This window comes from Meles meles, chromosome 15, assembly GCF_922984935.1.
Source record: "Meles meles chromosome 15, mMelMel3.1 paternal haplotype, whole genome shotgun sequence".
Lineage (NCBI taxonomy): Eukaryota > Metazoa > Chordata > Mammalia > Carnivora > Mustelidae > Meles > Meles meles.
The window spans coordinates 660,737-686,393 of NC_060080.1; the positions used below are offsets into that span (position 1 = coordinate 660,737).

Consider the following 25,657-nt stretch of genomic DNA (forward strand, 5'->3'; position numbering starts at 1 on the left):
TTGTTTTCGCTTTTTTCTGGTAGGGGTTTGCAATAATGGAAACATTAAAACAAAGCCAGTCACCTCAAACTTCTTGCCTGGTGCGCTGGAGTTCATTAGCCTTTTTAATAAACGTTTACATCGACTTCTGTATTTAACCGTCTACTTCGCAGAATCCTGCTGGTTTTCCACGGTTGTTCCAGGCCCTTCTGCACACTGGGAGGGTTTCTCTGGCCCCGCACTTCCTCGAGGTTGGAAGGGGCAACACTTAGCATTAATTCTGGGGAACTCCTGAGTGTAAGCTCCTGGTCCCACTAGCTCCAGAAACCATCAAAACCAAAATCCGAGACACAGTGTCTGTTGCGTGTGTACAGCTTTCCGCCATCCCAAGGCTGACGCATCCATGCGTCCACACGGCATGCACCTCCTCTAGCTGCCCAGGCGGCACGTCCACTCCGAAGCAGAGACGCGGGGCTTCGGCCCGGCACTGGCTCGACCCCCTGGGAGCGGGCCCAGCTCACGTGGGGACGCTGCTCCCTGCTCGGTCCCAGTGGGGACAGGGAGGGACGGACCAGACTCTGCACATGCTGAGCGACAGCAAGCCCCACAGCCACCGCATGCTGAAATCGAGCATTTCACCTGAGAAATGGAGAGCAGCTCCCATTCTGCTCCGTCAACAGCTGGGTCAGACAGGGGGCCATCTGGCCTCACTGGGCACAGGGAACCCTGGGCCTCCCCCAGCATGCCCCAAGGCCCCTTGAACTTCACCATCTTTGGCCAAAGCCATGCTCTTCCCCCACAAATCCTGTTTTCCTCTTGAGCTCCACCAGGCTCTTCGGCACCTTCAGCCACCAGGACAGGTGCCCCAGAAGCTTACCCTGGGTCTCCTTCGCTTCCTGCCCCCGAGGCACAGCCAGGCCCGCTGTTTTCCGTCAGCGTTGCCCACCGTTCACTCCTCCTTCCCACCCCCACATGGAGAGGCCTGGCCCCATCAGACAATCTCATGTCACTCAGGACCCAACACGGCCCACTCCTGCCCCCCGCTCCCAGCACCCAGACGTCACTCCCACTCATTGGCAAGACCCCTTCCATGGCCGGGCCCACCGGATGCCCTCGTCCCTCCTGCAGAAACCCTTGCACGGGCTGTCCCTGTCCTGCGAGGGCATCACGTCTGCTCAGAGAGCTGGACTTGGCCTCCAAGACCAGGTCGGGCGGCCCTGTGGGGACACACGTCATTGTAGGTGGATTCCTGCAGCTCCGAGATTACCGGGTGCCCCGAGCTCCGGTCGGTAAACCGCACCCCGGCGTGCAGAAAAGGAAGAACTTGCGCCAGGCTCCGTGGCAACGGCAGGGACCCCTTCGGGCAAAGCCACGACCGTCCGTTCAGAGACGTCTACGCCGCGTAACCACAAGGAACTGCAGAAGGCGCCCCCGCTGACGAGATTCTTCACGAGAAACGCGCTGGGACAGATCCAGAATCTCTGCAGAGCAGCAGCAGGCGGGGCCCAGCCCTGCACGCGAGCAGCCTCTCTTCGGGGCCTCCCGAAAGGCATGTGGGCCCGTCAGCAGCTGTCTCTGAGGACAGCCCCCCTGCCTTCCCTGGTGCACAGCACTGTGGGCCCGCGGTTCAGGGCCGTCCCCCAACCTCACTGGGGCACTTCCCCCCCCCCCCAAAGTGGACTTTGCCCTCCCTGCAGCCCCTCTCCCCTCCGTGCCTCTGGGGCTCTGGTTCTCGCAGGAGAGTCTCACGCCCTGCACCCGTGCCCTTCACTCGCTTCCCTCCGCCGGGCGAGCTCTCAGTCCATCCTTCCCTGCTACCCGGGGGCCCCGTCTGTGCTCACTGCTGGGCTCCCCAAGGGGTCACGGACCTCCCTCCGTCTGTGCAGTTATAAATAGCAACGACGACCCTTCTGTTAGTAGCACTTGGATCTCTGCAACAGTATTTCTGGACGGGTTCCTGCGAGCAGCACTGGCGTGAGAGAGGACGGTCACCATCAAAGAGCGGACATGTGCTGTGCACTGGCTGGAGACTGGTCCCCTCCAGAGACAGCGCCGTACATGACCCCGCAGGGACACGGGCCCTGATGTGCTCCCCACACGGGACCGTTATGCCTCTGGCTGGGCTCAAGGAGGCAGGGCTGGGGCTCAGCAGACGGAGGGAGGTCTTGAGTAGAAAGCAGCGTTAGATGGAGGTCTGCCCCTGAGCACAGGGCGGTGGGGGTCAGCACACAGGAGAGGAGGGCAAGCCGCGGGCCGCGTGGGCAATGACAACAAGGAGCCCGCAGTCCAGCGGGGCCGTCCTGCTGCAGTCTCCGGGACCGTCCCAGCTCCTGGGGGCGAGGGTGGCCCACAGGAGACACTCCCTGAGCCAGAGCAGGTTCTGGTCTGCACACTCTCCTTCAGCAGACGGAACCCGCAGAGCACAGACCCGTCACACCTCTAAGGCTGGTGTGCGCGCGCCCGAATGTGGCACAGACCACTTGCCCCGGGCCACCCCTCAGGGCAGTGCGTGCAGCAGGCAGCCTTGAAGGATGAGGCCATGTCCTGTCCAGTCGACAGGCAGCCTGCCCGCCACTAGCCCTGAAGGCCGTTTCCAGGCTCCTCCACGGAGTAGAGTCCCCACACCACCGCTGAGGGACTCGAGGACTCAGGGACCACAGGAGCAGGACACGGCAGTGGCTGCCGAGTGGAAACAGTGAGGGCATCTGTCTCTGACCGGGACCCTTGTGTCCTCCGCTGGGACAGACTGACAGAGCTCGGCATCACCTGGGCGGGAACTTGGCCCTCTCTGAAAACAGAACAGAGCGCCTGTCCGGGGCTTCACTGGGCATTCTCCTTCCCGTCTCCCCCACAACCCGCACGTGCGCAGCTCACGTTGTCTAAAGGGTGACTTACGGGCGACCGTGCGACACGGGCCGTTGAGATTCCAACTGTTGGTTTCTGCTCAGGCTGTGGTCTTGGCGTCCTGAGACGGCACCCATATCGGGCTCCACACTCCACTCAAAGTCCGTTTGGGATTCTCTCTCCCTGTGCCTCTGCCCTCCCCCGTTCGCTCGCTCTCTTTCTCATTCTCAAATAAATGAACAAAATCTTTTAGAAATACAGTTTCATTCAATATTTCCTGAGTAGATCAGAAACACAGGCGCCGTGGCTACAAATCATGGAACGTTTGTACACAAAGATAAATTCACTCTCGTTTGTTTCCATCTCTATCTTCTTCCACAGATAATTAGAGGAAACACACAGAACCTGGGCAAGAAAGAGCTTAAGGACGCGGGGAGACGAGGACAGGACAAGCGCAGAGAGAAGGAGATGAAGGACCAGAGGACGGAGGCAGGAGGGAGGCTGGCTCTGAGCATCCTCGCCAGCAAGCAAAGACACGATGAGACGTGGCCCAGGATGGCTTAGCCCAGAAAATTCCTCAGCCAAGCGGCTGGAGAAATGAGGCTTTTGCCGGCCACACACAGATCCTCTCTGGCTCATAATCGTTCATAAACAACACCCTGAAAGGAGGCTCGGGGGCTGACTCGGCGTGGCCATCCCCATCCGTCCCCGTCCATCCCTGTCCATCCCCTGTCTGTCCCCGTCCATCCCCCATCTGTCCCCGTCCATCCCCCATCCGTCCCTATCCTCCCCCGGGGCCACCGGCGCGATTCTGAAGCATGACTCAAAGCCAGCGCGGACACGAATTTCATCCTGTTTATCTTGGCTCATCCGTCCTGCCTCCAGAGGCCTTTCTGACCCTGATTCACATTCAAGGATTTGCTAAGCCCGGGAGGCCCATGTTGTCTGTAAGAAAAAGGCACAAACTCCCTTCCCTATCCAAGCTACCAAAATTTAAAAAAAAATAAAAAATAAAAAAAAATTGCAGCTCAGCAAAGGGAAACCCAGTGCAGAGTGATGAAACGCGTATGAGCAGGGGTTTCTGGACAAGAGACGACCAGGTAGGCTGCCCTGACAGGCAGGACCAGCTGCCACACGGCGGGCACACGGGGTCCTGGCCGCGACGCCCACACGTGCAAAGAGCCCGTGGACAGGATGGGAGGAGGGCCTAACCCACATCCGTCCTTCCAGAATTCTAGGGTGGTCGGACTCCCAGGTGCTGGAGGCCAGGGCTGCTGGGGTGGCCTCGGTCAAGGACCAGTCCATGGACTTGCATTCTGGGGCGCCGCTGCGGACGATGCTGGTAGAACGCAGTAATGCTCAGACAGCTCCCGTCACCGGGCGGGCCTCTCCAGCCATGCTGGCCCCCGCCCCAGAGGGCACACTGAGCACCCCTTTTCCGGGTGGCACCCACATGAACCGGTGGACTTGGGGGCCGCTTCCCTGACAAGGGCATCCGGAGGCCCAAGACAAAAGCAAGCGCCCACCTCTGCTCGGCGGGCAGCCCCGGAGACGGGGTAGACGCGGCCACTGAGCCTCCCTGCTCCACATGGCCGGCCCTTGGCCCGGAACCCAGAGAAAGCGGGTAACCGGACTGCGTGTCTGTGTCCCAGGGACCGGGGCGCGCACGGCGACCGCTCATCGCCGGATAATGCTGCTCACAGAGGCTCCGGGGCCCAGGCTACAACCCGGCCCGCCACTGTCCCTCACCGGCTCCGCCTCTGAAGCAGCAGGAAGGCCGGTTCTGGCTCACAGGTGTGGACGGGGTGAGGGAGGCTCCATCAGGGAGGTGGACAGAAGGAGGACAGTCAGTCACAGGAGAACCCAGGAGGGTCCTGCCCTGGGGGAGGGGGACTCCAGGCTGAGGAACCTCCTTCCTGCTCCCGTGGCCCCACTTACAGAGAGGCTGGGAAATGGGGTGTGACTAGGCCTCAGCCCCCTGACTCACGGGCACCGACTTGTCACCGTGTCCCTGAGCCCAGGGCTTGCGGAAGTGGGAGGCCAGGCACTACCCCCCCCCCGCAGGGTCCCCCCACCCCCGCAGAAGGCGGGAAGCCCAAACAACCAGCTGGTTGGTAAGAATATGCAGTGATGTACATAATAAAAGAAGGAAAGGAAGGCAGATTTTTTTCTCCAATATACACTTCAAAAGATAAACAAGTGAGAACAGTTTGAAGGCCGGGACAGAAAACCTTAAAAGAAAACTGGTTTTTAGGGCGCCTGGGTGGCTCAGTGGGTTAAGCCTCTGCCTTCGGCTCAGATCATGATCTCAGGGTCCTGGGATCGAGCCCCGCATCGGGCTCTCTGCTCAGCGGGGAGCCTGCTTCCTCCTCTCTCTCTCTGCCTGCCTCTCTGCCTACTTGTGATCTCTGTCTGTCAAATAAATAAATAAAAATCTTAAAAAAAAAAAAAAAGAAAACTGATTTGTAGAACTCAATCAAGGTACTGACCCATTCAAAGGAAAACCATACACAAAAGTTTCTGTTTTGGTTTTAGGTACTGGAAGGTTTTCCTTTATTGGTAAATGTATAAAGGCAGCAACGATACTTAAATTTTAGAATTCTCTGGGATTTAGTGACATTACTCCCTTCGCACAAAAGGCAACACCATCACTTGGATTTGTGATGACGGGGTTCACACTTCCACAGGCTACGACGGAGAAAGCAGGGAGGACACCCGCCGTCCAGGACTGAGTCGGAACGTGAGGAACCTCATCACGTGACACAACCCAGGAGACCCGGAGCAGCAGGGCAGGAGGGAGGAACTCCTCCAAGGCCGGTCCCCTGCCTCCCAACAGGGTCACCACACGTGACCTGAAGCAGAGGGACCCCAGCTACATACAGACCTGGCACCCACAGGACAACAGGCAGACGCAAACCCAACAAGAACATGACTGGAACGAGATGGCCACAGAGGGGACGTGCTGGGGGCCTGAGCAGGCAGAGGCTCGGACAGAGCCCCGTCCTGGAGGACACACAGCCCAGGCTGCTGATTCCAGATGTCCGCCACGTGCGGGGACGTCTCCTGGTCCAAGCGGAGCAGCCTGGCGGCTGTCCTGAGCCCGAGACCCCACACTGTCCTGTGGGTTGAGAAGGAAACGGGGACATCTTGGAGGCGGGAGGGAAGCTCTGCGCTTCGGCCACTGGCCTGGGGGTCCAGCAGGAGAGGAAAGGGGTTCTGGGCGCCCGCGGCAATTCCGGAGCTGGTGGTCTGCAAACAGCCCCCGGGCAGAAAATTCCCCAAGTGTCTGCAGCACAGGTTACAACCCGCCCAGCCACAGGAGTCGGCGTCGAGGACGGCCTTGCCTGGCCCTCCACTGCTCACGGGTTGAGGACCCACCAGTCACCGTGGCCGTCCAGCGAGCCCCCGATCCGGAGCTCGGGTGCAGGGAAGGAGGCCCGGCTGGGGCCCTATGCCGCGTCCCTCCCACCGCGTCCTACGGACAGACTCCCAGGCTTTACGGACAGACTCCCAGGCTTTACGGTTCAGAACGTGCCATTTTCAAGCCACAGGCAAAGGAGCCCATCTGCGCAAAGCCTTCCCTCCCCCGCCAACGCGTGAACAGAATAAACCTACTAGTTGGTGCGTCTGTTTCCTCTGGGGGAAAACAATCCCAAACTTCCTCCATGGGTGTTTAAAAATGAAATCAGTATTTTTCTTACTTTCCACACTCAAAGAGGAAAAAAAAAAACAGCCAGAATTGTGTACCACGGGCTTTTCCCAAGGCTGTTTCGTTGTGTCCCAGAGAGCCCGGCACGCAGGGGTTAACCCGAGGACGGCCGTGTAATTAGAGGGAAAGCGGCCCCACTCTCCTCTTCTGAGCCAGCAAGGAGGCAGGGAAACCTGCATGGGCGAGCATGAAATTCATTCTCTCCAGCTCAGTGTGTCAGGGAAAACAGGGCCGGCGGACATCGTCCTAATTAGAAACAGCCAAGAAAACAGCCAAGAAACGGGGCACGATCCCAGCAGGACGGCTCCAACATGACGCGGAGGCGGGAGCTCCTGCTTTTCCGGGGAACGTGCATGGGCAGTTTTCCTGTTTTGAAAACAGGACGCGGGTGCGGGTAAGCGAGTGTCTCCTCTCGGGGAAGAGCGTCTGGGCTTGGTGACTTCGGTGCATCACAGGCCGGATGGTGGGTCCACCCGCCCTCGGGCCGGGCCGGGCTCCCACTCTGGCCTGTGGGAGCCAAGCAGGCTGTGGTGAGAACGGCGGGAGCCGGAGGACGCACCTGCCAGGCCGGCCGCTGGGGCCCTCCGGGGACAGAGACCTGGACGCCGGCCTCTGACCCGGGGCCCCCACGGCGGGCAGCACAGGCCTCAAAGGGCCCCCCTCCCTGCGAGCAGACTCCACCCTGCATCCCAGGCCTCATCCACGGGAAACAAAAATCATGTGCGCACGTGTGTGTGTGTGTGTGCACGTGCAGACACGCACAGGCCCATATGCACACGCACGCAGCCGCAGCACGATGCCCCGGATGCGGTCTGTTCCCACCCAGAGAAGGGCCACCATGGAGGCCCCGCCTACCTGCCGCGGGAGCAGCTCTAGACCATGGCCCACGGCGGCTGCGGGGAGGCTCTCGTCCACCCAGAAGGCGTCTCAGTTGGAAGGCGGGTGGGGGGCGGCAGCGGTAACAGCCCAGAGTCCGCTGAGGGCACATCTCGGGGACTGAGTCTGGCCGGCATCGCAGGAAACCAAAGATGCGTCGACCCAAAATTCCAGGAGAGGAAGGACCACCACACACCACGTGCGCCTGGGTGTGGCGCGGCACCAAGAAGCCACTTGCCAGAGAAGGAAGGACGGATCCTCGCGCCCCCGCAACCGCCATGGGACTACACGGTTAGACGCCGTCACGCACTGAAGACATCGCCAACATCTGGGGCACAGACACCCCGTGGGACCCCGATCTGTTCGCTCTGTAAGAAATGCCGCAAGACACGCACAGGGGAGCGGACCACAACCTCCAGCGGCAAGCCACAGAGTGCCACGAGCCCACTACGATGACCTGCATGCAGGCACACGCAGGCACACGCGTGCACGTGCACACCCAGACATGCACACCCAGATGCTTGGGAAGGGGAAACACCGAGGGGACGCTGGACAGCATTAGAAACCACTGCTCATTTTTAGACGCATTATTTGGTTATTTCTGAAGGTGTTTTCTTTTAGAAACACAAACTACCGTGTATGTGGATAAAATGAGAAACAAAACTAAGAACCTGGAAAAAAATATTTCGTTAAAGCGACAGGGTTCTCTTTCATTAAAAAAAAAAAAAAAACACCGGAACGACAGCTTGACGCGCGGCTCAGGACTGCAGCGTTTGCTCTCGGCAACACGGAGCCCGGAGGACTCTGCACCTCGCCTGCCCGGAGGCCCGCATCCCGCCCCGGTTCCTCCACCACCACGTCCCGGAGGGTCTCTCTCTCCGAAACCTCTCCCAGGACCCCACCGTCGACGGCCACCGCCACACCCCGCTCCGCTCGCTGCCCCCCAGTCCAGCCGCAGAGCCTCCGGTGCTCAGCCTGCACGCGCGGGGGTCCCACCACTCCTGCTCCCTGCACACGCGGCCGCCCGCCCGTCCCCAGACGGACCCCACACCGTCCCAGCTCTCGGACGGTGCTCACGGCGTCCCCACGGCTGGCAGGAGGCTCTCCCACAGGTGGCCCCTCGACCGACTCGGCATTCGGAGCCGGAGTCTGGATCCGCTCACCCCACGCCCCATCGTAAGCACCCGTCAAAGTGCCTGAAAGGACAGCACTCCTGCGCCCCTGCCCTCACGCAGCGCCTTGCGTCTGGGACGCTGTCTGAGTGTGCGGTCACCGGGACACCCGCCCCGCTCGGAGCCCGCCCGCAGACCGCCGCGACGGCATTGGGGCCAGGGCCGGGCCAACCATTGACGGCCACCCACAGAGCAGGTGCTGAACAAAACCGGGGCGGGAGCACCTGTTCTCCACCCTGAGACGGTCCGTGTCCTTTTCCTTCAAGTAAAACAAAACTCGGTAAAAACCCGAAGTACACGGCCTGTTCAGTTTCTGTTCCGCTGTTCTTGCTGGCGCTGAGCGGGCAGCCGCCCTGGGAGGCAACGCCCTGACTCATCTCCGGGTGGGGGGCGGGGGCCAGGTGGCCGACGCTTCCACGGCTGGGTCCCCAGAAAGGCCGCACCCCCACGCCGGGCCGCCGTCGCCGTCCAGTACAGGTGACCCCGGAGGCCCCTCAAACGCAGCTGATGTTAAGAGCAACAGGACCCTCCTTGATCCGGGAAAGCACCGACGGCAAACCGACCCGGCGGGATCTCGGGTTCCGGATTTCCGCCTGGGTGAGAGCGTCCGCACCGGAGCCTGTCCCCACCGCCGGCGCACAGAGGAACCAGGACCGGCTCAGAGCAGGTCGGAACCGACACCGCTCGGAGAGTGTGTCGGAGAGTGTGGGACCGTGTCCTGTGACTCAGCCCAGGAATATCACGCAAACCCTCGCCGGGAGCACCCCAAGTCGACAGAGCTGCCCCACAAAATGAGGACAGACGGAAGAAAAGACGACGACTCACCGAACACAAGTTAGGCCTCCCGAGCTGCCCCCTCCATAGAGCGACAGAAACCAGCCCCTGCCTCTCGGAGCCTGGGGTGGGGCCAGGGCAAAGGCAGGGGGTGCAAAGGGGCATGGACGGGGGACGGGGCGAGGGTGAGGATCTCCCCGGGGCGGGGACATGTCAGAACCCACGAAGAGAGGCACCGCGACGAGAGCACAGCCTGCCTCGGGATGCAAAGCCCAGATGTGGCCCAGCGGCTGGCCTCTGGGGCGTGTGCTCTGGCCTCCATGCGGGGCACAGAGGCGGACGCCGGACTTGAATCAAGCTTCTGAAACAGCTGATCTGGGTTCCGGGCACCCACGTCGACTCCACGGACACACAGTATGGGTCTGTGCTCCACACACCACAGCCCACACGCATCCAGGGCACTGGCCCGCTGCATCGCCTACGGCACGAACGCACCCGTTATTCTGTGCTCCGATCAGCCCCAGGGTCTACCAGCCACTGGAACCGGCCTGCCCCACCAACCTGCCGCATGAATGTACCCTACTAATCCCCCCACAGGTCGACCCGAACCTGCCCCACTAAGCGACCACCACTCACACTAACAGACCCCCCTAACCTCCCAGGGGCCTGGGCTGCTCCTTCTCTGAGTCACTGTCCCTTTGTCCATCATTCCGAAGAGCCTGCAGGAAGTGAGGGGCGGAGCTGGGAGGGGAGGGCAGCAGGCAGCCACCAGATGGCCCTTAACTAGGGTGGACGCCTGCCAATGCTGGGAACGGTGCCCGCCAGAGTGGAGAGGGCAGAGGGAACTCCGGAGGGGGTGGGTGCCGGGGGGAGCCGGGGGTGCTGGGGGGAACCGGGGGGTGCCAGGGGGAACCGGGGGTGCCAGGGGGAGCCGGGGGGTGCTGGGGGGTGCCGGGGGGAACCACCGGGCAGGAAGGGCCCAGCATTCTGGCCCCCACGGCCCCCATGTGCCAAGAACCCCACAGAAGGGGTCCATTCAGGCAAGTCAGACGACGGTCAGGATTCCCTCCTCCGACCGCACACACTCCGATGAGTCCCTGGCAGCGGTCTCACGCCGAGCCTGCACTGCACAGGGGCCGGCCAGACGAGACCACGCCCCACACCGATGCACACGTCCCGGGCACGCGTCCCGGGGGAGCTCTGTGTGCGGGGTCCTGAGTGTGGGCAGCCCCCCCCAGGGCCCGGGCTCTGCCCCGACCTGCCCCCTACAACCACGCCCAGCCTCCTTCTCCGAAAAGGGGGGCTACTGGCAGGTACTCAGTGATTCGCGGCAATGACCACAGCACAGAAAATGACCTCCTTGGGGGTGAGCACGGGAGAGTCCAATGGGGACCCGCTGGTGACGCCAACGAGACGTCTCCGGTCGCCCTCTGCGCTCAGCACACGGGACAGCAAGGACGACGGTGCGGGCGCAGGGATGGCAGCGTGGATGACCTCCTCGCGGAAAAGACGCAAACCCCATAGCACAGGAACACGGACGTGCAGGAGAGGCAACGTTCCATGCCCAGCGCACAGGCAGCAAAATGACAAGGATTTTCTGTTTTGTCCTTAGTGCGCGTTAGATGTCTTCTTAAAGGTCTCGCTTACGTAATCTGTACCTAAAAATGGGAGCTTCCTTCCTTCTTGAAACAATGTTCTGAAACAAAGTAATCAAGTTTTTTCCACCCTTTTTGGATCAAGGTAAAAAACCCATTTAAGGACTTGCGGGAGTGGAGGCCGCTGCCGACGGGCTCCTCTCCCTTGCAGGGCGCTGGCAAGGCCGGGGCCCTGGGGAGGGGGCACGGGCGCGGGAGCGTGTGTGTGCGCGGCGCCTACGGGCCAGCGGGCCGGGTGCGCTCCGACTGCCTCTGTATCCTCGGGGCTCCGTGCCTGCCAGCAGGGCTTCGGGGCCGCTCTGCACCCTGTCTGCAGCCACGGCCTGCAGGTGTCCACGCCCGCTGCTGCTGCTTATTCCCTTAGTATTTTCCAGCTCTGGTTCCCCAGAGAGCCATCTGCTCTCGGTCAGCTCTAGGCCTGACCCTCAGCAACTGGCCGGCACACGGACTGACTGTCCTTGGTCAGATGCCCACCAGACCCACCCAGCTGTGGCGGGACAACCACGGTCACGGGACACTCCACAAGGACAGGGCATGGGTCAGGCCCGTCTAGAGAAACAGACCCAACGGGGCGTGCGTGTGCACGGATCCGTACACGGGAGGGGGTGTTTATGTTAAGGAGACATTGACTACGGAAGGTTGGCAAGCCCAGAATCTTTAGGACGGGCCAGCAGGCTGGAGACCCGGGAAAGAGCTGCTGAGAGCCAACGCCTTCTGCTGAACAACTCCTTGCTCTCAGGGCATCCCTAAACCTCTCTCCAAGGCCTTCAACTGCTTGGATGAGGCTCACCCCCCTCCCCCACCCCGTGGAGGATGATCTGCTTTCCTCAAAGGCTACTGACTTAGTGAAGTCTAGAGTAACGTTTCACCAAATGTACGGGTACGACGGCCCAGCCCAGCTGACGCACGAAGTTAACCTCGGACACATCCGGGCACGCTGACATGCAGCCTACGTACAGGAACACGTAACTTAAACAGCTGAACGGGTTAGCGGAGATCACTCCTGCAGAGCGGGACACAGAGCTGCTCTCTGAGCTCAGCAGAATCAGCGGATGAAGCATGTTATCCCACTGGGCACGGACCCAGTCCTCACCGCCTGGTAACCGGAGAGCCACATTCTGTCCGCACACACCAAGCCCAGGAAGTCACCGATTTCAGGCCCTACGAAAGCAGATTGCTGCTGGCTGCGTTTCTCACGCCAGGCTGTGTTTTAATGCCCCACACCGGATCGAAAAATGGAATCAATAAATAGGGACGGCAGTTACTGTCCACCCCAGAGGCTGAGAACACCGCTCCAAAGGGGCTTCTTACACACAGAACGAAGTTTTAGGAAGATAAGAGATGCAACTCAGGTAATTACTGGACAAGAAAACATTATGGAGTGCTATGAGACAGTTCCATCGCTCCAAAAATATCCCAGGACGAAGGAAGCATGAGATAATGAATCACAAAAGGCGCCCCCACAAATGGGTTTGGGGTGAACTGTCAGGGAAGGGGACACAGAAACAAGCACCGTGCAGAGACGGGCAATAAACGCTCGCCCCGGAGGCCCCTCCCAGGCATGAGACGGGGGCTGTTCCTTCGAACCAAGGTCATTCCACGTGACCAGCCGGCCTGCCCGACCCGCAGCTCCGCGGTGGCCCCGTCTCCTTTCTCTGTCCTGATTTTCAGAGCCCCTGTGGCCTGGGAGTCCGTCCCGGGAGAACACGTGAAGCCCTAATGCGGCGCCCACTGTGTACCGAGCTAGGTCCTCTCCAGCCTCCAGCTGGTGCGTAGGAGCCCCGGAGGAGGTGACCCACGACAACTCACGTCATTTCCCGCCGGACGCCATTCTCTCAGGTCAGGACGGCTGCTGACGCCGCAGAGCACCGAGAAAGCTCAGAGAATCCGCTTCTCCGTGGCCGAGGAAGAGGATGAAGAACTGGGATTCCAACTTTCTTGTTTTTACTTTTATTCACTTATTCATTTATCAGAAAGGGAGAGAGAGGGAGAAAAAAGGAGGGAGGGAGGGAAAGTAGCAGCCCACCCTGTGCGGACCCCCACACGGGGCTCGATCTCACGACCCTGAGACAACCTGAACCGAAACCAAGAGTCCAATGCTTCACTGACCTCGCCACCCGGGTGCCCCGAGGCGGAAGGGTTTCAAAGCTGGCACATTCAGAGCTTAGGAGAAAAGAGGCTTGGGTCTACAGAAGGTTCTTTCCACAGCCATTTCCTCTCCCGCTTCCCTCTAGCTGGGCTTCCAATCCCACTCCTGACCCATGACAGGGAAAGAGGGGCGCACGGGGCTGTGTCAGGACGTGGTGGGCACTGCTCGGTGTGCCTAAGAGCCTGTCCCCCACACAGGGAGCCCCCCCGCAGCAGGGCGCACACGTCTCGGCACCAACAGCAGGCACGGACAGGGAGGCCAGTAAGGAGGGAGGGAGGAACAGGAGGGCAGAAGTGGGGTGGGTGGATGATAGATGGTGAGTCTGGACGGGGGAGGGAAGGATGGAGGGACGGATGGACAGACGGAAGCAGATGGATGGGTGGGTGGACGGACGGATGGATGGGTGGACGGACGGTAGGCAGACGGATGGGTGGATGGGTGGGTGGATGGACGGACAGACAGGCGGGCAGAGGGATGGAGGGAGGGGCGGGTGGGTGGAGGGTGATCGTGCGAATGTGAGGACAGAAGGACGGGTGACCGGATGGAGGGTGACGGACACGGACGTAACGAAGTCACTCAACATCCACAAGAAAACAAACGCTCAGGATGACTATTTAGCCCCCGTTGCGGCGCCCACACAAACATCCCCCGAGTCCTAGTAAACAACAACAACCACGACTAAGGGCCGCCACTCAGACCGGTACTTTCGGAAGTCAGAGGGCCGCCCGGCCGCCCCGGGGAAGCCTCGGCCCAGTCCAGCCCCTCCCTCCCTAGCGAGAGGGGAGACGGGAGGGGAAGGGGCGCTGCACAGGACCAGCTGCGAGCCACAGCCTGTCCTCCGCGGACACACACTCTCAGGGTCCGCGGGGTCAGGCTTCCTTCCCCCGCACTTTGGAGGGAGGAGCTCTTCCTGCCCCAGGGCCACAGGAGCGTTAGGTTCCCGATCCCAGAGCTCCGGCTGGCACCGCGCACAGACGCCCGCTTCGGCTCCCTCGGAGGCGCCGGGAGCTCTGTGCTTCCTGTCCCCACTGCCCTGGCCCTCTCCGGCAGGCGCTAATAGGCATCCTCAGGCTGGGACAGTGGATGGCAGCCACCACGCGAGGCCTCGCCCAGGCTCTCAAACCCTCCCCTGCTGGGACAGCGTAGAGCAGTGTGGAAGGGGGGCAGAGTGACGGGACGGACTAGGTCCCCGAGTCCCTGTCACGACCAACGCCTTCTTCAGGAGTCGGACTGTAGATAAGTCGCCCGGCGGGGCACGGCTACTCGGCCCTGCCTCTGCAGTCGGAGGCCGCCCCGACAAGCCTCAGCGGAGGGGCGTGGCCCTCTCTGGTCCGGACCGTCTGCCCACGAGGGGCAGCTGTCCCATGGCCCGATGTGCGGGCCCCTGGCTCAGAGCAGAACCCCCAAGGCAGCCGCCCACCCAGGAGCACCCGCACCGCGAGAGGTGTGAGAGGAGGACAAGCTCACGTGTTCCGGATGGCGGCTGCGGTCCCACCGCCCAGACCCACCGATGGGCACTCTGGGGGCAGAAGGGAGACGGCAGGGGAACAGGTTCTAATTCTCTTTAAATCTAGACTTGGGCATGGGAACGCAGTGGGTATTTCCTTCTGATTTCTACTTTTTAAGACACGCTGTTGCAGAAGAATTTAATCTTCGTTGTTTGTCTTTAAATTAGAAATACAAGTCAGTGGGTGCTCACGCTGGAACACGATGGAATAGCATGGGACAGGACAGGATGGGATGGGGCTCTCCTGTCCAAAGCGACCAAAAACTCCCAAAACACAGGAAACAAGTGTTGTGGGGACAGCACGGATCCGTCAACTAGGGCCAGGATCCCCGAGACACCAGCACCCCAGGTCACCACGCAGGAGCAGGGACGATGCCGCGCACGTGGGGAGACTGAGGCAGCTGAGTGGCAGGACCCCGTGCCTGGGGTGAAGCCCCAGAGGAATCCGTGGGGCGCGGAGGGCTGAGCCGGGGGCCACCCAGACACGCGAGCAGACACAGGACAAGGTCCAAAGTGTAAGAGAGGAAGTAACAAAGGTCACAGGAGAGACTAATAAAACGGAAAACCAGGGAATCCCAGTGTGAGGTTTCTGCAAAGTTCCGCGGAACCGACAAAACTCAGGAAGAAGACGCCCCTAGGTCTGCCGATGAGCTGGAGAAGCGCGCCGGGGAGTCTTGGTGGTGGGGGAGGCGAGGAGCACACGCTCCGTGGGAGGCACCGGCCCCCGCAGCTCCTTCAGGAAGGAACGCCGCCCCGAGCGGCCCAGACTCCTGGGAAGGGCCTTGCCGTCCTGCGAAACCCTCCTGCGAGGATAGTCTGAGCCTGGAGGCTTCCCCGGCCAGCTCTGCCAGACACAGAAAGAACCCAAACCAGTTCTGCCCACACTCCCCCCAAATATGGAAAAGGGAGGCCTGTTGCGGAACTCATTCTCTGAGGCAAGACTGACCCTGATGTGCCCAAGCCAGACACACATTCCGGGAAGAGAACAAAGACCAGCATCCCCCCCCCACCCCCCGGCCCCCATGAAAGCCAACCCAGCAACCTCAGTGAGGCCAACGGGGCAGGGAGGGGGCAGACAGGGGGCAGGGAGCTCTGGGGTTGGGGGGATCCAGGAAGTCTCCCTATCCTGACGGTGGTGCAGCTTCCCAGGAAAAGGACCAGGTCAAAACTCAGCACTTTGAATAGGGGCACCTTTTAAAATGTTAATTGTGCCACAACAAGTCTTCTCTTCTTAAGCGAAATTTCACCAGGACAAAGGTCAAAAAAGGGCCTAATCACCAACTAAGCTTCCTCGCATCCTCTGCAGACCCGGACACAGAACAAAAGCCGGGATGAACCCAGGAGCCTCTGAGCTCCCAGGCTCCTCAGACCGGAGCCTGTTCCCGCCAAGGGGTGGAGCCCGCCCCGCCTGGGCTTCCAACTGGGAAGACAGCCTGACCCCACCTTCGGGGCTGAGGATCCCCTGGGCAACCAGAACCAGAACCCCACCGGAAAAAGGGGCCCAAGAAAATCCTACAGAGGGACGGGGTGCCTGGGACGCGGCAGGGGTCTGCTCGCTCTTTCTTCACTGGAGATCTGCCGCGGAACCTCTGTGCCCCCGACTGTGGAGGGACAGAACAGCAGATTCCAGAGTAAAGACATGAGTCAGGAGATGAACGGTGTAGGCCAGCGGGCGACGGGGACCCCCAAGGGCACGCGGGAAGCTCTCCTCCACTTCCTGTCTGTCTGGGTTGATGGCTCACCAGGAACGCATCAGTTTCAACCCAACCCCAGCGACCCCGTCCAGCGCCGTCCCAGGATTTACCCTCGAGGCTGCTGGTGGACAGGACGCATGTGGAGAGAAGCCCGGGGGCTGGGAGGAGAAAGCGCAATTAACTTCAAGACAAAATATAAACCATCGTAATGATCGACTTAGAAGATTTTAAGCTGTCGGTAAGATGATCGTCCACACCGGCAAAGCCCCGCTCACATCTGGGGACGGATGTGGGGTCCGCACATGTGGGGTTCGGCACGTGGAGTCCGGGGGACCAGCCCCCTCGCAGCCCTGCCCTTGGACAGCAGAGCTCGGCTGCCCCGTGGGCATCTACTCGTTTCTTCCTGCAGCGACACCCGAGGGAGGCCCAGCATCTCCCGTGAGAAAGAGAAAACTCCTGGGCCAGGGGGCTCCCACCTGGCGCAAACCAGACTTCTGCCTGGTCTTCCATGTTGACATCCGTTTTGGGGATGGGGATTTTCTCCGCTTCTGCGGACACGTGTCATGCTGAAGCCTCACTTGCTGCAGGTGACGGCCCTTGGGTCTGCCCAACACGCCTGTAGGGATGCCTGTGTCCCCTGCGGACAGTGGGCCCTCACCCCCTCTCGCGGGCGTGGCTGGCACAGCAGACTCATCCGGGCTCAGGAACAACTCCGACCACTTGTACCGGGACACCAAGTCGGCCGTGCGGCACCCAGGCCGTCGGAGGGAAGCCCAGGGCGGCCGGGCATCTCTATGGAGGGAAACTGAGTCCCGCGGCCGGGCAGAGAAGGAAGGCTGGTGAAGCAGGACGGGCGCGGAGCCGAGCGGCCCTCTCGGGTCCGAGCTGCAGGGACGGACCAGCACTCCTTTCCCTCCCCTCCCCTCGATGGGGTGAAAACACGGAGGACAGAGCTGGCTTTCCAAACACCCGAACCACACACAAGCCACACCCTGAGGGCAAACGCCCCACGCGGCTGGAGCGGGAGGTCCCTCAGAGCTTCCCCTGAAGGCAGAACAGTCTCCTCCTCGGGCCACCCAGCAAGTGACAGAGTCAGCCACTCGTGTGCAGGGACCCCAGGAGCCGTCCGTCGTGCAGGGAGTGGGTCCGCCGCCGTTCTGGGAAGACGGACGACCAGGACCTTGTATTTTCACAACAGTCCTAGAGCGCTCGTCAAACACACCCGAGCCGCCAGCAATGACTCGGACTTCATCCTCACAATGAGACACGGAAAATCAGGAATCTCTTTCAAGCGCGCCAAAGGCTCGAACGGCAACACGGCTCCCAAGGGTCCTGCAGAGCAGAGGAGCCCCATGGACTGGCCTCCTAGGGCTCAGGCCAGCCTCCCCAGGCGCTGAGAGTGTCCCCAGAGGGCAGGGTCCCGAGTGAGGCACTTCCTGTGAGCCGAAGGGGCAGCACAGAAGCGCAGAGAAGAGCAGCGGGAGGGACCCCACTGCCCAGACGCATTTCTGCTGAACTCCCACGAGACTCCTTTGCGCAAAGAGAAGTTGGTGGGAAGGGAGATTCCCCCGACAGCCCAGGCTGGGGAAGAGAGGTGGGTGACTGTCACGGGCTGGGGGGGGGGGGGCTCATCTCCAGGGGACAGGGACTGAGGGACAAGAGAGAGGGCTGTCATGCGTCACCATCCCGAGGTGCCTGCAGAACACCGGGGTCCCTCCAACCACGGAGCAGGAGCACTGGGGTCCCCAGGTGCACGGTGCTGGGGACTTTCCTAGCAGCTTCCCGCAGAGCCACCGGGCCCTCTTCCCCCGCCTGCAGGCCTGAGCTCTCCGGGGCTCCAGGGGACCACGTGCGCCCTGGGGGCGGGGGGCTGCTGCACACAGGCACAGATCCCAAACCCGGCCTCTGACCAGCAAGCTGAGGCGGCAGAACGGGGCAGCTGTCTGGTGGGCAGAGCCCCCCCCCCTACTTTGGGGCTGGGCTGCGCCCCAGGGCTTCCTGTCACATGGACGGTGGTCTGGCGTGGCCTGGGCAGTCTGATGGATGTCAGCTTTGGAGTCGATTCCCATGACCTCACAAAGGAGGCTACAGGGGAAGAAAGGGGTTGGGGGAGGGCGAACAGGGCGGAGGGCACGAGGCCAGAACCCCAGGGGAGGGCAAGAAGGGCAGAAATGTCATACTGCTTTAGTACTCGCTTTGTAATGATCTGGGGACGAGCTTCTACGGTGGTGCTCAGCAGACGAGAACATTCCACACCGGAGCAGCATTTCCACAGAAGTGCAGCCGCTGGTGGGGAAGGAGGTCCCGGAGGCGGCAGAGAAGGGGGCCTGCGGACCAGAGGGGCACGCCGCAGCCCCAGGCTCCAGACCACAGCGGGGCCAGTGCGGTTCATTCTAGAACACCAGCCAATGCAGCCAGTGCGCACGAGCTGGGGCCAAACCAGTCTGGAATCCCAGCGCAGCCACAAACCAGGATTTCTGAGGCCCCAACCAGGGAGGAACCTCAACCGCCCAGGATGTGCCCAGCTGGAACACACTCCCGGAGAGCGCGGGAACTCAGAGACCAGTGGCTCCGACTCCATCTTTTCCGGGGCCGGGGGTGCCGACAGGGAGGTCTCGAACACAAAGGGACGATACGGGGTCATATGGTCCAGCTAATTGGGGGGTCAGGTTCTGTCTTTCTCTTCCGATTTTTAAGTTCCAATTTCTACCAAATCATTTCTTTAAAAATAGGGGGGGAAATCATGGTGTATGAAAGCAGAGATCTGGGAGCCAAGCCACCAGGGAAAATTAAATATTTCTGCATGAGCGGTCCGTCACGTGGCAGCACCTGCCGGCCCCCACCCACACCCACGGAGCTGGGCCGCATTCCCCTTCATGTCCTGCGTCCCTGCCAGGTGCTCCCATCTGGACTGTCCCCTCAGTTTCCCAAAGTCTGTGCCCTCACCGTGACGACCCTGGCTCCTGTGACCTCTGTCCAGGGTCCAGCGACCTGCAAAATGTCCCCCCAGGGAATCTATCACAGAGGGACTGGGCCCCAGCCGGCTCCCAGGGTCTCCGCGGGCCCCCTCTTCTGGACCTCTGTCTGCAGAGGGGCAAAGCGGATGTGTGCTCATTTCACCAATCATCTGTGCAAGTCGGCTTCCTTGTGCAAGGGACTTGGTCCGCAGCGCCCGCGTCTGGTCCGCCTCAAGGAATCCATGAGACTAAGCGCAGTCTTTTCAAATCATTTCTGGGGGCGCCTGGGGGGCTCAGTGGGTGAAGCCACTGCCTTCAGCTCAGGTCATGATCTCAGGGTCCTGGGATCGAGCCCCGCATCGGGCTCTCTGCTTGGCAAGGAGCCTGCTTCCCCCTCTCTCTCTGCCTGCCTCTCTGCCTACTTGTGATCTCTGTCAAATAAATAAATAAAATCTTTAAAAAAATTCTGAAACTACAAAATCCCTTAAGACAGAAGGTAAGCTTATGCAAATGAAAGCAGTCTGGAAACCCAGTGAGCTCACCAGGAGGTCACTTTGTCACTTTCCGGGCTTGCCCTGGGCTATTTTAGAAACACGTGGGGTCTCCGTGGCGAATTCCGCCAGGCACGGTAAGCCCAAGACCCCGTTTTGGTTCGGCAACCCTCGTTTTTAGAGTACGGCTCTTTTTAGAAACAATAAGATGCCGCGGCAAAGCCCAGCACCGGCCAGATGTGAAAAGCGGCTTCGGGGTCCAGTTTTCTACCGCGACTCGGGAGGAAATTCTCCGTGTCCGGACAACCCCGGCCGCGTCGCCTGCAGCCCGCGGCCTCAGCGCTGCCCCCGTGGAGGCCGGGCCGCCCAGACCCTCCGGAAGGGAACCCGATCCCCCTGGAAGAACCGCGCTGCCGGCTCCCGCCGGAGACCCCGCGGCCGGCGGCCAGGAGCGCTGTGGCCCCGACTGGCGCTCAGAGTCCTAACGCCCTCCGCCCACCTCCTCCAGTTCGCGCACGATTTTACAACTTCTGCAGGCTCCTGGGCGGTGCCAACAGGAGTCCGGCTCGGCCAAGAAAAGTGGAAACTATTTTTGGCATCCAGAAGGGCAGCTGTAGGACGCGGACACCGCCGGCGCCCGCCTCTGCAGACCTGAGAGCCCCTCGGCAGCGGCGCGTCCGGAACCCTGGAGGCCGCACGAGGCCTGCGCCGGGTCGGGGTCGGCCTCCGGGGAGGGGCGAGGTCCGCACCGGGTCTGCGCCGCGCAGAGGCCAAGTGCGCGACACTCTGCACCCCCCGGAGCGCCAAGTGGCGGCGAGGGCTGCAGCCCCGCGAGAGGCGCGCCCGGGCGGAAACGCGCCGAGCCCTGGGCGCACCCCGAGCCGCCCCGGAACTCGCAGACCCGCTCCGCGGCGGCCGCGCTCGCTGGGGCACCGTCCAAGTCCGCGGGACGCGCGCCCCTCGAGCCGGGGACCCCGGGCAGGAGGCCATCCGCGCCCAGCGGATGTGGGGGAAAGGGCGCCGCTACGGGTCCCTGAGGGTCCGCGAGGGAAGGTCCCCCAAAGCGCGGACGCGGCTACGGCGGTCCTGGAGGACGCGGAGGCGAGGGGGTGCGGCCATCTGGCGCGGGGCCGAGAGAGGCCGCAGAGGGGAGACGGGGGCGCGGAGAAGGGAAACCAACGGCAGGGGGAGGCGGGGAGGGGAGGCGCGGAGGAGGGGGCGGGAGGAGGGGGGCGACCCGTGCACCGCGTTCGGGCAGGGCGGGAGCGGGGAGGGCTGGGCGCCGAGGGGGCGCGGACACCCAGGGAGGGGGCCGGCGGGGCGGCGAGCGGGACTCCGACGGGCGGCCCCCGCAGCCCCCCGTCCCGCCGGGGACTCCGAGCCGCTAACAAAGGAAGCCCCGGAGGCCGCGCGCCGCGCTCAGGTCCGCCCTCCGCGCCCGAGCCCGGGCGGACAAAGGCCCGGGGGCCACTGCTCGGCCCCAAACCACAGCCCTCCCGACCCGCTCTGGCCCCCGCCCGCGGCCCGCCCCCGCACTCACAGGATGGAGGTCTGCGGCGCCACGGCGGGCACGGCCTCCAGCAGGAGGTGCATGCAGCGCACCGTGGTGCGGAAGCACAGGCAGCGGCTCGGACAGCCGGCGCCCGACTTCGGGGCGACCGTGGCCAGCGCCCCCCAGCCGCAGCAGAGCACGAGCGCCAGCAGGCAGCGGCGCGCGGGGCCCGCGGGGCGCACGGCCATGGCCCTGGGCGCGCGACGCTCGGACGCGAGAGGACCGGCAGGGCCCGGCGCGACCCTGTGGGCTCCGGACTGCGCCCGCCCGCACGGCCCACGTCCCAGCTGTGCGCTGGGGGCGGGGGGGGGGGGGCCAGCTGTGCACATGCGCGCGGCTCCTCCCTTCGCACCCTCCCGGAGGGCCGGGCTGGGGCGGGGCGGGACCTCAGGCCCTGCGTGAGGCGGCTGAGACCTGGTCCTGGCTTAGGGGCCGCCCAGCAGCCCTCTCTGGAGGCTCCCGGGTGCAGAGGGTCGCTGGGGCCCCCCGGGACAAGTCCAGGTCTGCACTGGGGAGCTGGGGGCCTCGGCCATCTCGCCCAGCTAGCCGCGCTCTCCACGTGTGTGCAGAGGGTCGGGTTTTGTTATCGGTTTGTTTTTTTGGTTTTTTTTTTTTTTGGTCGTTGTTTTGTAGAAGCGGTTCAAGTGCTCACTTTGTTCCAGGCACGGTTCCAAGGGGCCTCTCGCTCTCCCTCTCTCTCCCTGTTTCGTTCCTGCGCTCTCCCTCTCTCCATCTCTCTTACCCTCTCTGTCTACCAGCCTCCCCTCCTCTCTCTCTGAACACACACAGGAGGCCACAGGACTGAAGTCGGCCAGCCAGGCCCCTGCCTGTGCCCTGAGACCTGCTTCCTGCCCCCGCCGGCCCCGGGGCACTGTTTGGAGCACAGAGGACATTGTGTCGAGTCCTGGGTTGAGGGCTGGGCCAGGTGGCCCTTGCTCAGGGCCCTTTAGCTCCCTCCCTGGAGGACACACCCAGAGGAAAGCCCTGAACCCACCCCGAGTGGGACTTGGGTGGCACTGAGGGCGGTTAGGAGCGAGCTATGGAAAGGAGGGGACACCGGGTCACACATGTACACGTCTGCAATTCTGTTCTAAAGCTCTGCGTGTTATCCACTGAGTCTCACAAGAACCTGATGCCTGCGCTGGACAGATGAGGGCATCACCAAGAACCAGTGTCCGGCTGCAGCCGGGGTCTTCGATGTGTCCGCTGTGCGGCTCTCTGACCCAGGTGCGCTGCAGGGTGTCGGAGTGAGACAGGCGAGCGGCCAGGCTCTTTCCTGGGGAAGGATGAGCACGTGCCTGTGTGAAACACGGTTTTCAGGGTCCCCATCTGGGGGCAGCTGAACTGCCGTCTGGCTCAAGGCCCATCTCGAGGCTTCTGTGCATGTCTTCGAGGCCACTGTCCCCACTGTCCCCACTCTCCACGTGAGCAACTTTCCTGGTCACCTAAGGACCCAGCATAAGCCATCCCAGGGTGCTGTATACCAAGCAGTTGTAAGCGTCCCCCACGGGCACTCCTGGCTCCTCGCACTGCGTACGCCGTCCACGTGCCCCCACCTGAACGCCCCACAAGAATTTCAAGCTAACCACGTCAGCAACGTGAAACATGACTGTCCCTGAAAGTGTGTTTTTCCTCCTGAATCATGAATTTGATCCTCCAAACCACTTTCCCGAGACTCCAGCCTGGAAGGTGTCCCCACCCTCGTCCTCGGCACCCTTTGCGGAGCCGTGAATTCCAGTCCCGCGCAATCCTGATCTCGCCGACCTCGCTTTCCCTACCCGCTGACCATCTCGCCCTCCCCACAGCCCCCCATCACCACGGATCCTCCCTCCTGGGGCCCCTGTCTCCGGGGGCTCCTGGCCAATCCTCCCTGCAGGGGACAGAGACTGTGTCACAGTGCTGACCCCTCCCCTTCCCAGTCCAGACTTTAGATGTAAGTGGGCAAAGGCCACGGTTCACAAAACACCTTCGACACAGGCGTGCGGGGCACCCAGACACCCTGTGCGCCCTGCGCGCGTCTCACTTCCACAGCTCGGGCCCCGCTGTGGGGTTAACTGTCCGGGCGCCCAGCAGGGCTACTGCACGCGGGCGTGGACCAAAGGCGGATCTAGGTGTGGTGCTGTGGGGATTTTGCACGTGAGATTAGCGGGGGTTGACGGCTGCGCTCTGTTGCCTTGACGTCCCCATTACCCGCCACAATGTGGGTGGGCTTCACCCAGTCGGTTTAAGGTCCTAAGAATCAAAAGTGGGGGTTCCCAGAGAAGACATCCTGCCTCCAAACCTCGGCCTCGACCCTGGCCTGGGTGTCTGGTCTGATCGAGCGGGTTCCCTAAAGCCCATCGTCCATCTGTCCCTCCTCCTTCCTTCCTTCCTTCCTTCCATCTTCCTGCTGTGCTGATCCTCTGGAGGCCCTGAACGACAGCCCTTTGCACAGCACTGGCTGGGGAGGTGTGGGGGAGGCTGGTGCCCTCACCCCATGCCTGAAGAAATCATCCTAACCAAGCACCTCTGTTGGGCTAAGCGCACTTCCCGGGCTTGGGGTCCTCTGTTTCCTGCTCCTGCCCTCTAGAGGCCAGGGGAGCCTCACAGCCCAGGCTCCCCACCTGCCCCAGAATGTCTGAGCACTTCAAAGCCACTAAAGGTCTGTGTGGCCCAGGACCCAGGTGAGATAGTCCCGTTTCCCTTTGTTGGCGACTTTGCAAGTCTTATTATCTGGCCCAAACCCCTGCTGTCTCTGTGCTATTGATAACCTGGAGTTGCTTTGGCATCCTGGTGTCGGCACCAAGAAGGCAAGGTGAGGCGTGGAGAAATCCCGAGTCAACCTCAGCCTCTGGTTTCTGCGAACGGCCATCTTTCTGGAGTCTCCCAGCGACCCTGGAGAAAGACAATGCAAGCTCTTGTTGTGCCCAAGTGTTCGCGTCCGAGAGACCACCAAGGAGCCAAGCACCGATGCAATCCCACGAGGGTTTATTGGACAAGCTTGAAGCTTGGGCCCAAGTGTACCCGACACAGCGGAGTAGGGACTTGGACCCTGAAACAGGTTACAGTCCGAGTTTTTAAAGGCAGAGGAGGGGTGGACTCGGCGGGGGTGAGGACAAAGGGGGTTATGGATGATGTAAGTCTCTAAGGAATTTGGGAAGCAAGGTCTCCAGGACCCCGAGGGGCTGGCTATTGTTGGGAGAAAGGTTATTTATTACCAGTAGTAAAAATCTTCTGTGAGACCCTTTAGATGTATATCCGTGGGCCATATGCTTGGGAATGATTCTCGACACTATCTTGGAGGTTTAGAGATAAAGGAATTGTTAAAGTAGACTTACGGGATCCTGGTCAGACCTGTTGGGGTAGGGGGTCGGTCAGGCTAGGATTGTCCTTAGCCAAACCTCAAGGTGAGGGCAGTTGAGTCCCGGGGGATAACCGCTCTGCCTGTTTCGAGGGCTTGTCCGTAGGTGAGGAATTTTCATTGATTTTCTTCTGCCTCTGTGTCCCACGTCAGCTAAACTTGAGGTGGGATGACCTTAACTTTCTCGGCCTCCACGCTCTGTGCCCAGCTACCTGCGAGAATCAGGAGGGCTTGGAGCTCCTGGGGGGAGGGGGGAGGGAAGTGGCTCGGCATTCAGGTGGCCGGGCCCTGCGGGAGCTGCCTCTGCGGCCAGTGGACAGTGCTGGGGACCCTCTGAGTCCTCGGCTGGGCGGCCGCAACCCCCCGACCCCGTGTTCTCTGAAGAGTTGGCTGGGGCCACCGAGAGCCTGAGGCCTGGGAGTTCAGGCGGCTGAGCCATGCTACCTGCTGCAGCCCCCCCAGCCAGGGCTGGCCCTTGCCTTGAGGCTGTGCAGCTGGGGTGGGGGTCAGGGCCAGCGTCTGCCCTGCTCGGCCGGTGCTTGTCCCTTGTCCCGAGAGCCCCCCTTGTCCCTCCGGGCTGGTAGGAAGCCCCAAGGCAGGCTGCTTCTCGCCCTTCATGCCCACGGGGTTCCCCCAAGTTGGCTGCTCAAACTTCCTGCCACCCCTTCCCAGAGTCATGATGTCATCGGTCTGCCTGCCTGTCTCCCTCGCAGACGGGGCTGTCCTCGAGGATGTGCACGGAAAAGGGTGCAGGGGTCGGACCAGGACCAGGCAGCCTCATGCTCCTGGCCGCTCTCTTCTCCTCCTGGGTCTCCGTTTCCCCATCTGTGACAGGAGACCGGGTGGCGGTGGGGATGAGGGATGCGTGGGAGCCGCCCGCACAGAGTCCTTGCCCGGGAGGCTTCCCGGGGTCTGGGTGGGCCCGGAGTCCGGGAGTCTGGAAGGCTGGAAGGCCGCC

At 61.9% G+C, this 25,657-nt stretch overlaps 1 protein-coding gene across 4 annotated transcripts in view; it reads right to left on the minus strand.

Annotated features, from left to right (window-relative positions):
* The window catches only part of PXDN (peroxidasin), a 64,443-nt gene extending 42,813 nt beyond the window's left edge, over positions 1-21,630 (minus strand). For all 4 annotated transcript variants that reach the window (XR_006815070.1, XR_006815069.1, XM_045979149.1 and 1 more), the window contains exon 1: positions 21,348-21,630. Coding sequence is in view for 2 of the 4 variants with exons in the window: in XM_045979149.1 (XP_045835105.1) it covers positions 21,348-21,547 (200 nt within the window). In the remaining 2 variants the exon portion in view is untranslated. The remainder of the gene's footprint in view (positions 1-21,347) is intronic.
* Between the last annotated feature and the right edge of the window lie 4,027 nt (positions 21,631-25,657).